General features: G+C 34.2%; 1 protein-coding gene across 1 annotated transcript; it reads right to left on the bottom strand.

Annotated features, from left to right (window-relative positions):
• Positions 1–1,996: 1,996 nt before the first annotated feature.
• Positions 1,997–14,981, bottom strand: LOC137389598 (ubiquitin carboxyl-terminal hydrolase 10-like). The gene is made up of 11 exons (XM_068075653.1): positions 14,883–14,981; positions 13,044–13,174; positions 9,027–9,162; positions 6,299–6,359; positions 5,060–5,554; positions 4,769–4,979; positions 4,168–4,418; positions 3,544–3,689; positions 2,734–2,965; positions 2,428–2,481; positions 1,997–2,184 (listed from the first exon to the last, which is right to left on the bottom strand). The coding sequence occupies exons 1-11, from the start codon at positions 14,979–14,981 to the stop codon at positions 1,997–1,999; spliced, it is 2,004 nt and encodes a 667-aa protein (XP_067931754.1).
• Between the last annotated feature and the right edge of the window lie 1,784 nt (positions 14,982–16,765).

Here is a 16,765-nt window from a genome sequence, read left to right as displayed (position 1 = left end):
GTATGCAAGGCTTTATCAAGAGTATATAGGACCTCTGGCCATTTCTTCGCTTAAAGAGTAAATTTAAATCAGAGAGCACCTACTGCATTACCTACTGTGCACCTACCCTAGGTACACAGCCTACACTGTCTGGGCACCTGCTCAGTCTGTCATCATAGTCATGACAGTGGGAGAACTACTTATGTTACCTTACAAGACTGTAGATAAGATAGTTTGCTAAAGAGACAAGGTCACATGTGCTTTACATTTTATACAGCTCCTTTTGTTACACTCCAGTTTAATTTTTAAAGAGAAAGTGACTCATTAATGATTTTAATCTGTCTGCTCAGTGATGAGATAATTTTAGTAATTTAAAACTAAAATTATGTAACAGAATTGTTCTATTATTCATATTAGTATATTTATTGTTTATTCTTAAAATTTTATTATTTATTTTTGCACTCCAATGTATCCAACAGCATCAAGCCTGGTGGACGCTTACTGTCAAATGCATTAGTCAAATTAATACATTTCTACAGCAACGCAGAGACTCTGAATATATGAATAGAAAGGCATTGTTACTCAAATTTAAAATGTCATACAACAATTTATTTACTCTGATAGCGTAAACTATTACTATAAGAATATATAAGATTAATTATTACTTGATATTATAATTATTTGATATTATAGTTTAGATTATTGAGATTCAAATATAAAGTGATAAAATAATGAAATGTTGGCAGAAGGTACTTAATATCAATCCGACTTTCATTTGCTGTCAGTACTAGCATATGACTTAGTTTAATAAAATCACTGTGTATTATGGGAAGGTTGGTGTTAGTCAGCATTACAGGTACTAAGGCTTCAGACATATTGCGGTGCCAAATTTTTAATACTTCAATATAAAACACCATTCTACATTCTCTCTACAAGCATGTGCAAGATTACAACTGTTAATTTGTTGGTTCAATTTTACAGGTTGTCTTTTGGTGTACCTTGGCATAGATTAAAACTATGTAACCAAATTCTTTCAACCAGGAATAAAATTAAAAATAATTTTCATTATTTTAACAAGAGTAGACAAATCTTAATTTTAGGTTCATTTCAATAACAGTTTTAAATAAATGTGAGGAAGCAGGAAATGCAATCATTTTACGGTTTATCCCGTTATCTAATTAATATTTTAGACTCAGCCATAACAATTGCATCCTGATAGAACATCTTTTGTGAAACTTTGGTCTCCTATTTTGTAGGCAAGTAGTATAATATAACAGCATAGAACAGAAAACTCCTAAGAACATAACCGTGAATGTTATACATATACCGATAGCTTGTGTGCACAGTAAGATGAGTAAATCTATTTTAATAACACTTACAACATTCAACACCCACTCCTTCTACACCGGTCAGAACAACTAACACGGGTTACACACTGTAGTAGTATATTGTAGATATAGTAGATATATATTGATGGTATGAAGTAGACTCTGTTACTAGCTCATGTTTTCATGTTGATAAATGATAACCGTGTTGCATGATACAAGCAGTTTTAGGTTCTCAACCAACCAACTTTTAGAATTTATTGTATTCATTTAAACATCCAACAGTTGATATAATATTATTCATAAAATAATATAATAAATATAATGAAACATTAAAATATGAATTGATGAGAGTGTCAGTGATACCATGTTTGAGCACGCAGCTGATCCAGAATCTACCCATAGAAATACCAAAAAAGCTAAAATGTACAAAAATGTCTCTTAGAAGATAAAATGTCCAGAAAAAATAAATATGAATGAGTGGATGAGAGTGTCAGTGCTACCATGTTTAGGCTCCCAGCTGATCTAGAATATACACATACATATACCAAGATGGCTAAAATAACTATTAATATACAAAAATGTCTCTTACTAATAATTACTGAGACTGTGTGTATGCTGCCCGCTGACTTTCTAATAGACAAAGATAATAGGTATAGTATCCTTGTACATTCTTAAACCTCTCCTGTGTGTTATTTGCTATCGGCGCGCCTGTAGTAGAGCAAATACGGAACGCAAAGATGTTTTGACTTGAATACCTCACTCTTTTCAATTAAACTTGTCGAATTATCATCAAAGCGCACCCAACTTTGTACTCCTGTGTGATAGACATCTGTATGATAGTGACCACCGGTTGTCTTTGCTCCTGAGTGATACACGACTGTAAGTATAGTAAAACGCTATAACCTCCGATAGCTTGATACAAAAATCAACACTATTAAAGTGCTTCAATTGGGTTGCAAATGGTACATGAGATGAAATTATTTAAACGAACTTTTTATTTAAACTTACAGAAATAAAACAGAAATTGATAATATCTGTATCTCAACTAAAGATCAGCTATAGCTTCCTCTGATTTGAATCTCCATGTTTACCATGAAAACAGGGGAAAGAAGAGGCTTACCTGCAAAGAGCTTGTATGACCTCTGATCTTTTGAACCACAATTAGGCAAGAGCTCTAAAAGTAAAGGAGGTAAAGACATACATCATGGGCAGCATAGAGAAATGTATCACTGACTTTTAGCTGATTGTAAATAACAGGTCAAGCGCTGAAAACTTAGTGTATTGAAAACTTGAACATTTAACTTTGACATCAGGTTGTGTAAGATGCAGCTCTAAATCTGTTGTGCGCAAGAGAGCAATTTAATTGACTAATTTCATGTCTCAGCCATAAAAAAGCTTGCATTATAAGACGAAAGAAAACACGAACCTTTGTCAAACTCGAGAGTCTCTTTAAAGTTCAGTTTACGGAGGGCTTTCTGAGGGCCGCCATATTTGTCGTAGACGAAACACTTGAGATGTAAAATCAGTATAGGTGGGAGAAGCTCGAATGTAAGTCTCCTGTGCGCATTGAGCTCTTGTTTAGTTTCTGGGCATGTATAATCATCTATTGATTCCTTGCTGATGAAGGCATGGAGTGCCTCCTCCACGGTCTTGTTTGCCTGCACACGTAAGATACACAGAACTAAATGAAACACTTGATTCATGAACCATCTCCACGCAGCTTAACCAACAGAGACTTGCAAAGCACTTTCAAAGCAATCGTGTTACTAATTAATAAAACTTCTAAAATTTGGCTACTATTTAACTTCAGCAGCAGATTTCAATCCAAAAAGTTAATTTAAAGCAGAACAGTAGCAATAATGTATCTCCATTTCATAAAAATGAGTCCATAGCTACACAACTATATAAATATAAAATATAAATATATACAGATGTATCTGTGTATAATATATAAATTTATATTATAAATATAATATAAATGGTTTAATAGAACCATCTTACACTGTAGTAGGTTGTTAGTACAGACTAACCATATTACTACAATTCTCATTATTTTACTGTGACTGATCTTTGGTTAGCAGATTATTAGCTGCCTGCAAAAACACTCTACTAATCAGTGAGATGCTTAACAAGATTATATCATACCAGGAAGATTAACAATAAAAACCCTATTTAAACGAGTAACAATATTTTTTGAAATTACAAAACCCTAGAAAAAAGGTCTGAAATGAGTTACCTGTACATTTAAGGGGACGGAGAAAAACCTTTCTAGAGTGACCGATTCTTTGCTGCCAGCATGAAAAGACGATTTGATCTGACCTCCAAATATATTTAAGATGGGTGTGGGCATCTTGTCAAATAAAAGATCGTGACCATTGGCAACTGCAAATCAAAGTTATTTATGTCAGCAATTCTAAACCAACAACACAGAAACTCTACCCACCCAAAATCACCCTACAACAAACTACCTAACTTTACACTTGTAACAGTTGTCAGCAAAAACACAACCTGACAGAAACAGTAGTCTGTAGAACACATCACTCATACAAAAACAACACAAAAACAACAGCTGTCTGTAAAACAATATACTAGCCTCACACTAACCACACTCATCATTTAATAGCACCACAGCAACAACAGCTGCGTACAACAATGTATCAACCACACACTAACAACACTCATCATTTAATAGCACCACAGCAACAACAGATGTGTACAACAATGTATCAACCACACCCTAACAACACTCATCATACAGTAATGCCCAACTTGCCCAACAATGCCCAACTTGCCACATAAAAACAGCAACAAACAACAGGTGCCTATTAGACTCTATCCTACTCATGAGCCTCTAACTAACCAGAGGAGTTGTGTTCTTTTCTGTACTTGTTGATAGCTGTGACCATTTCCTCATTCATCTTGTTCAGGAGACATGTCAGGAACTCCTCAGCATCTCCCTGTTTACCTCTGGTGAACATTGCTTCCGAGTTTGTCATTGCTTTGAGAACATTGTAGACTGAGCTCGGCTCAAATGGCTCTCCAAACATTTTCTTAGCCTGATTTATTTGTTTCTCAGGCCGCATCACCTCAAATGCATTCACAAACTCAACCCTGCAAGAACGAAGACACATGTTTGTGTTGCAAAAAGTAGAACTGAAGTTTATGTCAAGAACAGACTGAGTTTGAAAATGTCATTCCTTTTTGGCTCTGGTAATTATCATCATCAGATATTTTGAATTCGAACTTAATAAATGGAACGTTAAACAATCGGTAAATCAAAGTTAGTTGTAAATTACTACAACGATTCGATAATATGATTTAGTATTTAACTGAAAACAAAAATGACTGTACGGTGACGATGAGAGAAATTGATGCTAAAATGTTAGTCAGAGATGATCCAAGGAAAATGCATGAAAGAGTTAAAAACATCTACATGTTAAAGTTCCGGTAGAGTTACTCACATGGTATTAACGACTGGCATGGAAGATTGTCTAGCAGAGATGTTAGAGAGAGGTGGATATGCAGGAATGGCCTTGAGAGTGTGGTAGAACGGCGAGCAAGCGAGCAGTGCCTGTAGAGTGGAGTTCACATAACACCAATTGGTCTTGTTGATGAGTCGTCTGGCTTGCAGAGGAACAGCAACAGGGTTGATAGTCAACTTTTCTAATAAAGCTGTCAATAAGAGAACACGGAGTGTCACTGACAAATCATGCAGTTGTGCTGAAATCAAATTTGATTGGTGATTAGCTTACCTCCAATTTCATTGATGAGAGAATCTTCAAGTGTAGCAATTTTCTGTATGCCCAGAGGGTCAGCAGGTGCTATGACAGAGGAGGAGCTGCTGGCGGAGAACAAACTGGCCCAGGACCTGGTTTGAAGTGGAGCTGATAAAATACAGTCAGATGAGGACATCGATGATGTGGTAGAACTTGAAGAGGACAGTTGAGATCTAATTGATGACAAATGGTTTGCATGTGTCTGTTGTGATAGATCTGAAAAACCAGCCACTGCAGGTTTTCCACTACTGCCAAGGTAAGATGAACTGACAGAGTTAGCGCAGATGTCAACATTCAGAGAAGTGCTCTTTGAGTCATTTATACTTGGTTGCAGCTCTTTAGCTATGGAGGTAGTAGTCATAGGTTCGGGTACTAGACTATTGACTGTACTGACATCCTCTAGTACTTCAGTAGATGGTGTAGTCACTGGTGAATTTTTAGTACCTCCAGCAATCTTCATCAACAGCATGGCTTAAAAAATACATTTAATACAAATGTTGAGAACATGTGAAATACATTGTTTTAACACATATTTTAACTATAACTATATTCTCAAACATTATCAACAGTTGTTGTTAGTAGAGGTGGACTGATTAGCATTCCTAATGATATTACTATATATATACTATATGTACTGTATATATGCACCTTAAAACCTCTAAATAAACGCCACCTTTATTAAAACGCCACCTCTATTTGACTGCCACTATGAGAGAAGGGTTGAAAAATAGAGCGCCACTATCTATTTGAACGCCACCTCTATTTGACCGCCACTTTGACAGTTTTTGAATCTTTATTAACTCATAATATCAAGTTATCAGTAGAAAAATGTCCAACAAATCATATTAATAATGATCGTTTACATCAATGACAATCAATTCTCTCGTTGTCCGACTCCGAAGCTTTTTGCTTTTTCAATAAAACTTTGAAAGCAATACCATGGGCTATGGTATAATGCTGTCTGAGACATGCTAAGGGAAAAACACCACTAAGTATTAGCCAACTGAATGAACAATCATCTGGAGATGTCAACATGTTAATAATAGTCCATAAGGCAGGTAAAGGAAGTATTTGAGAGTAACTTAAGTCAGTTTATGTCTGTATCTTTATTCTAACTACTTGACCAACTCAAAAACATGTTCCCATACAGAAAAAACTCGGAGGACGTCAACATTTGACAAAATCGAAAAGGAAGAGAAGGTACTAGTAACTCACCACCAAGAGTCTCCTCTCCTTGTGTTGGATCAAGCATAAAACTCTGGAACTTCCATGGAAACTACAAAAATATTTACTGCAGTTTACTCAAGTATAACAATTACTATATTCTCAAAGGTTATAAACAGTTGTTATTTGTTAGTAGAAGTGAACTAATTAGCATCTCTAATAATAATATTACTATTTATACTATTATAATATGTACTTTATAAATAGATGTATATGATGTAAAAAGAGATTGCTGCCTGGGCAGCTGTCTTTGTCATATTTGGGGTAAGTATATAAGTCCATCAGAATAATTATTACAAGGTTTGAGTGTTACCAGGAACATTCTCATTAACAATTTTACCTTATACATGGAACTAGCATGTTGATCAGAAAAGTTATTTTAGAAAAGCCACAGGTTAAGATCAATATTTTTACCAAATCTTCATCTATTTTTATATAACATTTTATCAATGTTTCCAAATTAAATAATTTTATTTATACACTACAAAATAAGTATATAGTTACTCAAATATTCACAGCTTTGGCATAGATTTTTCGATTTACCAGCACTTTATTAGATTTGATGAAGATTACAATACAGCAACCCTGTCTCATTTTAAGGAAAAAGTATACATTTTAAAGTTCTTGAAATACATTGAATGACAAAATATCAGAACTTTACTGACATCACCAAAAGTCTTTCCCCAAACAGTGAACAGCAACGTACACAATGCATCTACATGTACATTGTTTACTAGAAATAACAGCTATGTACTCAATGCATCTGCATGTAGAATGTTTACTAGAAATAACAGCTATGTACTCAATGCATCTACATGTAGATTATTTACTAAAAATAACAGCAATGTACACAATGCATCTACATGTACATTGTTTACTAGAATTAACAGCTATGTACTCAATACATCTACATGTAGATTGTTTACTAGAAATAACAGCAATGTACACAATGCATCTACATGTACAATGTTTACTAGAAACAACAGGTATATACTTAATGCATCTACATGTACATTGTTTACGAGAAATAACAGCAGTGTACTCAATGCATCTACATGTAGAATGTTTACTAGAAATAACAGCGATGTACACAATGCATCTACATGTACATTGTTTACTAGAATTAACAACTATGTACTCAATGCATCTACATGTAAATTGCTTACTAGAAATAACAGCTATGTACACAATGCATCCACATGTACATTGTTTACTAGAAATAACAGCTATGTACTCAATGCATCTACATGTAGATTGTTTACCAAAAATAACAGCTATGTACACAATGCATCTACATGTACATTGTTTACTAGAATTAACAACTATGTACTCAATGCATCTACATGTAAATTGCTTACTAGAAATAACAGCTATGTACACAATGCATCCACATGTACATTGTTTACTAGAAATAACAGCTATGTACTCAATGCATCTACATGTAGATTGTTTACCAAAAATAACAGCTATGTACACAATGCATCTACATGTACATTGTTTATTAGAAATATTAGTTATGTACTCAATGCATCTACATGTACATTGTTTACTAGAAATAACAGTTATGTACTCAATGCATCTACATGTAGATTGTTTACTAAAAATAACAGGTATGTACACAATGCATCTACATGTACATTGTTTACTAGAAATAACAACTATGTACTCAATGCATCTACATGTACATTGTTTACTAGAAATAACAACTATGTACTCCATGCATCTACATGTACATTGTTTACTAGAAATAACAGTGATGTACTCAATGCATCTACATGTAGATTGTTTACTAAAAATAACAGGTATGTACACAATGCATCTTCAGGTAGATTGTTTACTAGAAATACAACTATGTACTCATTGCATTTACATGTAGAATGTTAACTAGAAATAACAGGTATGTACTCAATGCATCTACATGTACATTGTTTACTAGGAATAACAGGTATGTACTCAATGCATCTACATGTAGAATGTTAACTAGAAATAACAGTTATGTACTCAATGCATCTACATGTACATTGTTTACTAGAAATAACAGCTATGTACACAATGCATCTACATGTACATTGTATACTAGAATTATCAGGTATGTACTCAATGCATCTTCATGTAGATTGTTTACTAGAAATAACAGGTATGTACTCAATGCATCTACATGTAGATTGTTTACTAGGAATAACAGGTATGTACTCAATGCATCTACCTGTACATTGTTTACTAGAAATAACAGCTATGTACAAAATGCATCTACATGTAGATTGTTTACTAGAAATAACAGGTATGTACTCAATGCATCTACATGTAGATTGTTTACTAGGAATAACAGGTATGTACTCAATGCATCTACAAGTAGATTGTTTACTAGAAATAACAGCTATGTACTTAATGCATCTACATGTACATTGTTTACTAGAAATAACAGCTATGTACACAATGCATCTACATGTACATTGTTTACTAGGAATAACAGGTATGTACTCAATGCATCTACATGTAGAATGTTTACTAGAAATAACAGGTATGTACTCCATGTCTCTACAGGTACATTGTTTGCTAGAGATAACAGCAATATACTCAGCTGTTGAGTGAGATCAGACTTATTGCGCTTATAGATACAAGTATTATATGGAATATTCCAATATACTCTCAGATATATGGAAATTCTATAAATAGTCAAAAATATGAAGATACGATCAGGTGATTATAAATTGCTTACCTCAACACGCTGACTAGGATTACTTTTATTAAGTATACGAGACAGCCGGCCTTCACCAACTTTCACTCCAATCTCGCATTTTCCGATGAATTGCAGCTCGCTCTGGCTGTTGGATTGCAGCATCTTCTCACTCGGTCTGTGTTATTCACACAAGCCCCGAAACTAACAATGTCTTCTGCAAGTTGGAAAGCATATAAGCATACAGCCCGCCTTCGTCTTTTGTCTCGATGACCTCTGACCTCGCTATAATTCATAAACATAAAGTCTGTCATACGGCTGCTGGTCATAGATGGGTCAGACTTAGTTTCGCCTCCAACAGCACCTCCATGAGATGACCTGTGAGTGACCCTCGACTGACACAGAAATGATGACACACTAACGAGGAGAAGTTTTCTAATCTGAATAAGTTCTATGGTGAGAGTTTTGTAACAGAGTAATTACATGTTATTGTTGATTCCTGACACTTAATTAGGGGATTATAGAGAGAATGTTAAATCTTTAATTGCAGTCTCAACTCCAACTTATTATGGTACAAGAAACAATAGGAACTGGGGCTGGATTACAGAATACAATAGACTGGATACAATACAGTTGGAGTTGAGATGAAGATACTTAAGAAAGGGAGTGGATAACTCCTCAAATATTCAGCCACAGTTATTACTACTCAGACACATGTGGAAGATTATATGTTGTAGTTGTCTGCCTATTCAAAGGTCTGCCTATTCAAAGGTCTACCTATGACTTCAGCACTTCATCTCTTCTCAGAGTTTTAAGCCACTGTTGTTTGTGATAAAACAGTTAAGCACCTGCATTAGCTTGTCACCCTCACTTTAGAACTTAAGTATATCTTAGAGTGTTTATATAACTCAATATATTGCTAGTGTGAGAGTAACATCCCCATTATACATAATGCCAAAATCTCATGACCAAGAAAAACTAGTAAAACAATAATTTTTAATGTAGACAATTTGAAAACCACCACCATTTAAATAGATATCACTAATTGTATAAAAATAATGATATAAACGTGCAATTGGAATTTATCTCCCACCTGACAATTTTCAGAGTGAGCAATACTGGAACTAAAACGAATGGGCCTTTTAGTCTTATAATAACCTTATTCCATGGCCTTCTACACACACAGGCCTTCATGAAATAAATCTTTCTAATTATCACGAACATAAGTTTTTGTTTTAGTTAAAGATGTAGTTGCGTCAAAATTTAAGTTGATCTTAAAAGAAAGCATTTTTTTTCTCTATCAGTTGATATGTTGTTTGTTGTGTTACGCGATCGCATTGCCAAGATATTTGAAGATAAAAACCGAAAAAATCTGATCGCCGTAAAAACGCTCAGGCCACAAAAACGTGCCCAGCCTCGCCAAAAATGATGTCACGCGTTTGGCAACCTGTCTCTATCTCTCGTATTCACATCGGCTATTTGCGATAAAAGTCTAGTCTTACGCGGCTCTATTGGCATATATCTTATTTTGTATTTGCTCATGTTGGCTAGAATAAAATTTTTAATCCTGCTACAGATGCATTATTATGAATGTTTAAAAGGCCTCAAATAACGAAAATTGAAAATTTGTTCTACTCACTTTCTCCAAATGTTGTGTAAACATTTGGGTACCGACTACCAATTCTACCGGTCTACGGTAGTTCTGTCAAGTCACTTTATATAGAACGTGGTCTTTGTATCAGCACAGTTCTGCAGCTACCCATATAAACGATATACAGCCTCCCATAAGCCCCGCCCACATTATGTCGCCTATTACCTATTGCCTATGTACTAGTTTCTTACTAGTATTCTTACCGAATACTAAATAATTGAAATAAGCAAGCTACCTCTTTGAAAAGAATATAGACAGGGATAGAGTTTTAAGGATGAGAAGTCTGCTGCAAACTGGATTTGAACTCACATTCTCCAGTTTTGCGGACACCCATATACCATATCCGATTCACTACAATATTCTGCAAATCATGTTTTGCATTATCTTCAACAATATTATTTTATTATATAATTTTTACAAGCAAAAATATTTTTATCTCGGCATAAAGCTTTTATTAAAAATATTCATCAAGTCGTGGCCACTCACATAGTATTAGCTGATACTATAAGACAAATTCATCTACTGCAACAAACTCAAACAAAACATCATCCAGCACGCATTCAAGTCTCGCTTTCTCCTTTATGGCAGTTTCCACACTGACAAAGCTTCTTCGGCTGGTGGGACGACATAAACATTCTGTAATCAGTAAAACAAGTAAATGTAAACAAAGTAGATGCAATAAATATGTCATTCATAGATATGTCATTCTAAAGCGTATCTATTGACAGCTTCCAAATTGGGAGTTAAATAGATTGCGAGTGTAATTTTAAAAACGAATAAACATTTAATAAAGGCACAAGTACGCCAAGCCAACGATTCGAAGCTTTGGTTCTGGAAATTAAAGATTTGCAATGATCAATCGATTTTACCCACTTCCTACGAGTGAAAATAATTTGTAATCATGACTCTAATTTACCAAAGAAAATTCGAAAAAAATATTATAGCTAGGTAAAACGGCAGATAAGCTATGAAACGATGATTGGAGATAGCAAAGAATTATCATTTTATTAATTAGTATATGTATTTATGACTATAAAAAATATTACATTTACTAAAGTATAGAAGACTCTAAGTTAATTTACCTCCATTCTGTCTTCTTCTGCAGCAAAACGCTGCTGACGCCTGTCAGCTTTGGCCATAGGCTGTCTACTCTAATATTTTACTAAAAGTTGCTCAGATAACTCTGAGTAGCGGTCGCTCGAACTTGAAGCCATTTTAAAACTATGTATAACTTAGTAATTGTTGAAACGCGTTGAATCAGTAACGATGAGAATGAATTCTCTAATGATGAGAATCTTCGAGATCACAGACAACACGTTTTACGAGTGATAACATTTATTACGGCCTATATAAAAATTTCGCACGCATGATTGGCTAACGAATCGACCTCATATTTATTGCTCGTGGTTTCGTTTCAGATACCTTGCTTGTGACGTCACGAAATAGGCACCCGCTGGAACGTGAGCTTTTTAAAAGAGGGCCTCATTCAAACGCATATATCTCTGGACAGGGTTGGTCTACAAAGACAAAAATGGCATCAAATTGTAGCTGATGTTTTAGCCTTTTATGGGTCCTAATTTCATTTTTGACGCAACTACATCTTTAAATTATACAAAAAATAATAACAAAAATTAACAAGCTTGTTACATTATAATAATAGTAATAATAATATCAAACTAACTCATTAAAAGTCTATTTAAAATATTGAAACATCTGATGATTTTGAAAATCACGAAACTCTTATAATATGGGTTAGATAATTGAATGTTAACCCTCAGAGCAAGAGCCTTGAAAAGGAGAAAAAAGTAAACAAACTAGAGTGATAGTATGTGCATCCTTCCCACCGACTTGGTTCTCTGATTTGGTCAGTAAGGTTTAACTTCTTGATCAGATGAGCTTTCTGTTGTTTAAACTTTAACAAGGAGTCTTAATTCAGCTTTTCTAGCTTTTCATACATTCGCTGTTTATATAAGTTCACACTCTACTGTAATGTTGGCTGGTGGAAAGGTAGTAATGTGAGCAGCTGTAGATTCTACTAGTATCATGTAAGTGCCTAAAATTCATGTGAATCTTTTTGTAAAGAAATTTACTTTTTCAATTTTATATTTAGATGTTGCGTGCGTGTGCATCATCGTATTGAATAACAGCAAGAACTAGTTATTCAATAATAGAGCAAAATGATGAGTTGAGTTCATAAACAGAACAACTTCTCTTTGCTCTAGATGGTGAAACATAATTAAAAGTGCAAAACCTAACCGTCTCAGTGATAATGATGGCTCTGAAAAGTGTCGGCTGTTTTATACTGGATGGCCATCATTTCTCTTTACCTTGTCCAACACCTCAGCCATTACCTCTGAAAATTGTTTTAGGATGAGTTTAGCAGCTAGAGAAGTCTAGTTTTTCTTTACCCTCTGGAACTCTTCCAAAATGGCACATAGCAGTATAGAGTCATCTCCCAGTCAGTGAGGTATCTAGGGTCACTATCCTCAGGTGCCATAGTTGGTATACATAATGTAGATGACTTGGTAGAACTGCATGCCTTACCAGTTATGAACAGGTCTTTTTATATCTGCTTCTATATGATTGACACAAACTTATAATGTAATTGTTTGTTGGCTAGATTAAAAGAAGCGATATAACAAAGATACACTATATTCAGGGTTTCCGATAGATATTTAATACTTATAATCTCTATATAATTATCCTTACTGTAACACTTGTACTCTGGCTATTTATACCCTGGGTCAAGGTTACTGGTATTTACTCCTAACTTTTGGTTTGTTATAGTTTAACATTGGAGGTTTTTGTTCTCTTGATCTTTTAAACTTGTTACAGTTTTGAGTTTCCGAAAGGTCAACTTAATTAAAACAGTTAATAGAACAGAACGTCTTACTACGACTTGAAGTACTGTAGTTAAGGGTTGATAAACTACTTTACTCTGATCATTGATGTCTTCAGACTAACCATAGCTAAAGTGTGAAGAAGTGTAGAATATTTTACAACTGATAGACTAAGGAATTGATAAAGTTACAGTATACAAGCTGATCACATTGATTATAGTTAGTGAACTCTTCCTCTTAATTACAATCAATATACCCTTTGTCCTTAGGACCCAGAGACAGTTTCTAGTTGGTTGAGCAACTCCAGGCTATTGAATGCAATAACTTGTTGTTTAGTAATTACTTCAATTTAAACGTGCATTTACACCACTCTGATTTATCAGAGTTGCTTCAACCATGAGAGAGAGCCGGAGATGGAAAGGCTTCCAGCTTGTTACGATTTGAAAAATGTTTTTAGAGAGACTTGACACCAATTTAAGCCTACTCAATCTCTGACTATACTAAATGGGGAACCATTTTAGCCAATGGAATACATCAATACCACATTGATATCCATACTATTTGGACTGCTTATTACCATAAGCACAAAAGGAAGTCGAGTTGTTGCTACATATTATATACATGCTAACACTTATAGGAATTCTTATAGTAATTAGTAAGAATAGTAATAATTTAGTTTGTCTGTAGGTTTTTGTTATGATTGAACATGATAATGATGATCTACTATTATGTTGTAGCAAGGATAGCCATCTGTCTGACTGACCTCGATGTCATTGAGGAACAGTAGCATCCTTGATAGCCCACATTTATAGAATAAATAAATATGGCAGGCCGTACTTTTATCAAGTATGTAAGACAGTATTCCTTCATCTTCTGTCTGACTTAACTTTGCTTTCACTGAAGAACAGCGGCATCCTCAATGACACACAGCTACGGAATAAATAAAAATGGCAGCCCATACTGTTATCAAGTGTTTAAGACAGTGCTCTCGCATCTTCTGTCTGACTAACTTCGCTTTCACTGATTAACAGCAACATTCTCAACAGCACACAGTTACGGAATACATAAATATGGCAGCCCGTACTGTTATGAAGTATGTAAGACAGTACGCCCTCATCTTCTGTTAGACTATCATTGCTTTCATCAAGAAACAGCAGGAGCCTGGTTATGGAATAAATAAATATGACTGTTGAATGGTTGCTGATTAAAAGGAAATTGATCTTAGCTCCACCCTGGCAGCACTTCTTTGAGATGACCTTTGAATGACCCTCGACTGACACAGAAATGGTGACACAGTTACCAATTATATTCTCAGTTACCTGGATACAATTATATTCTCAGATATATGGAAATTCTATCAATAGTCAAAAATATGAAGATACGATCAGGTGATTATAAATGACTTACCTCAACACGCCGGCTGGGGTTGTTTTTATCAAGTATGCGAGACAGCTTGCCTTCATCTTCTGTCTTGATGACCTCGCTTTCATTAATGAACAATGGCATCCTCAACAGCACACAGTTACGGAATAAATAAATCTGGCAGTTCTGTTGAATGGCTGCTGGTCATAAGCTAATCAGACTTAGATTCGGCCCCAGCAGCACGTCCATGAGATGACCTTTGAATGACCCTTGACTGACACAGAAATGGTGACACACTAATGAGGAGAAGTTTTCTAAACTGAATAAGTTCCATGGTGAGAGTTTTGTAAAAGAGTAATTACATGTTATTGTTGATTCCTGACACTTAAGTAGAGGATTATAGAGAGAATGTTAACTCTTTATTGTAGTCTAAAAATCCAACCTATTATGATACAAAAATCAACAGGAACTTGAGCTAGATTAGTCTAATTGTAAACATATGGATATCTAAGGGTGTTTATATGACTCAATAAGTTTCTAGTGTGAGAGTCCCTCTCATTAGCTCAATGTACTTAACCTATTGGTTTAAGAAGATCACCTGATGCTCACCATTGTTTCTTGAACTTACCACAACAAAACTAGGAATACTACAAACAAAAAAGTGCTGTACTAGTTATCTTAACAGACTATACAGTCAAACCTTATCATAAAAAGTTAATATTATACGACATTTGCTTTATATACCCAAAATATTAAAACGTTGTAATATTGGAATAAGTGCTTTTAAAAGAATACATTTCATTTTTTATAACTCACTTCAAACTAACTAATAAATATTTTTGATGATCACGTATAATAGTATTAAAAAATATTTCATATGAAATTAAAAACCAAAGTTTTGAGAACAAACAAACTTATTAAAATAATAATCATCAAAAGAGGTTTTGATTATTGCTTTAAAAACCCCTGAACAGGTGTATTGACTTAATTAGTTGTATTCTCAGTAGCCGACTGTAAACTAAAAAAATTAATCATAACTCACTCTAATGTCTACAATTTATAGTTTAAATTAGTTTACTGTAAATTACCTTTTCTTTCATTATTTTTACATTTCATTTTGAAACTCTCTTACCTTTTTTCATTTGATTGAAAATTTCATTGCTCGGACTGTTTGTGGTTTTGTACATCAAAAATTAGTTTGTATGTCGAGAGAATATTTGCTCACTCTCAACGGTACTCTGTCAATAAACTTTATATAGCAGAAATTTTAACTTGACATTTGGCTATATTTAGTTAGAGGTATATTCAGAGCAGATCAGTTCCTGTTCTGTAGTCAATCAATGAAAACTCTTACGCTCTCTAAATACTCTATTTATGCTGATTTAAAGTAAGCAATCATCAAATCCTCGAGAATAAACTTTTGCTAAAGAGTGAGGATACGATCTTAAATTTATTTAAAATTTAATGAGGCGGTCTTATATTTCGGGGCAAAAATATCGCACAACACACAACAGCAATAAAAACTTTTAAAAACTTTCAACAAGTCTGGCCTTCCAAGAAAAAAAGTGTGGTTATCAGTTAATACATTATCTTACTAAAAACTCAGTAGTCTTGTAATCAATAAATCAATAACTTTTCAAATAATTACACTTGAACTTAAAAGACTCGTATACTCATTACTTTTACTCACCAGAACCCTATCAACACTTACTATAGACTCTCCTTGTTTATCTAGTACTAAATATTATGTAGTAAAGTGTGTGCTACTTATAAAGTACCAACTGCATGTGATTGGAGGTCCTTCTATTAGTGTTTAAATTATAAAAAAATGAATCATAGATTCATCCTGTATTTGACGGTTCATAGTCTGAACTTTCTTGTTAACTTTGAATTGTGTTTTTATTCTATAGAAAATGCTAGAATGAACA

Source organism: Watersipora subatra, chromosome 3, assembly GCF_963576615.1.
Source record: "Watersipora subatra chromosome 3, tzWatSuba1.1, whole genome shotgun sequence".
In the NCBI taxonomy this organism is placed as follows: Eukaryota; Metazoa; Bryozoa; class Gymnolaemata; order Cheilostomatida; family Watersiporidae; genus Watersipora; species Watersipora subatra.
The sequence above is the reverse complement of the archived record's forward strand: the minus strand, read 5'-3'. Positions and strand labels throughout refer to the sequence as shown.

What these genes read in the sequence shown, in the direction of transcription:
- LOC137389598 (XM_068075653.1), bottom strand. Translation starts at nt 14,981, where the DNA reads ATGCCATTGTTCATTAATGAAAGCGAGGTCATCAAGACAGAAGATGAA. An exon ending in ATCCTAGTCAGCGTGTTGAG is followed by an intron (nt 6,360 to 9,026) that starts GTAAGCAATTTA and finishes ATATTTTTGTAG; the next exon opens with TTTCCATGGAAGTTCCAGAG. An exon ending in AGGAGAGGAGACTCTTGGTG is followed by an intron (nt 5,555 to 6,298) that starts GTGAGTTACTAG and finishes GTATTTTTTAAG; the next exon opens with CCATGCTGTTGATGAAGATT.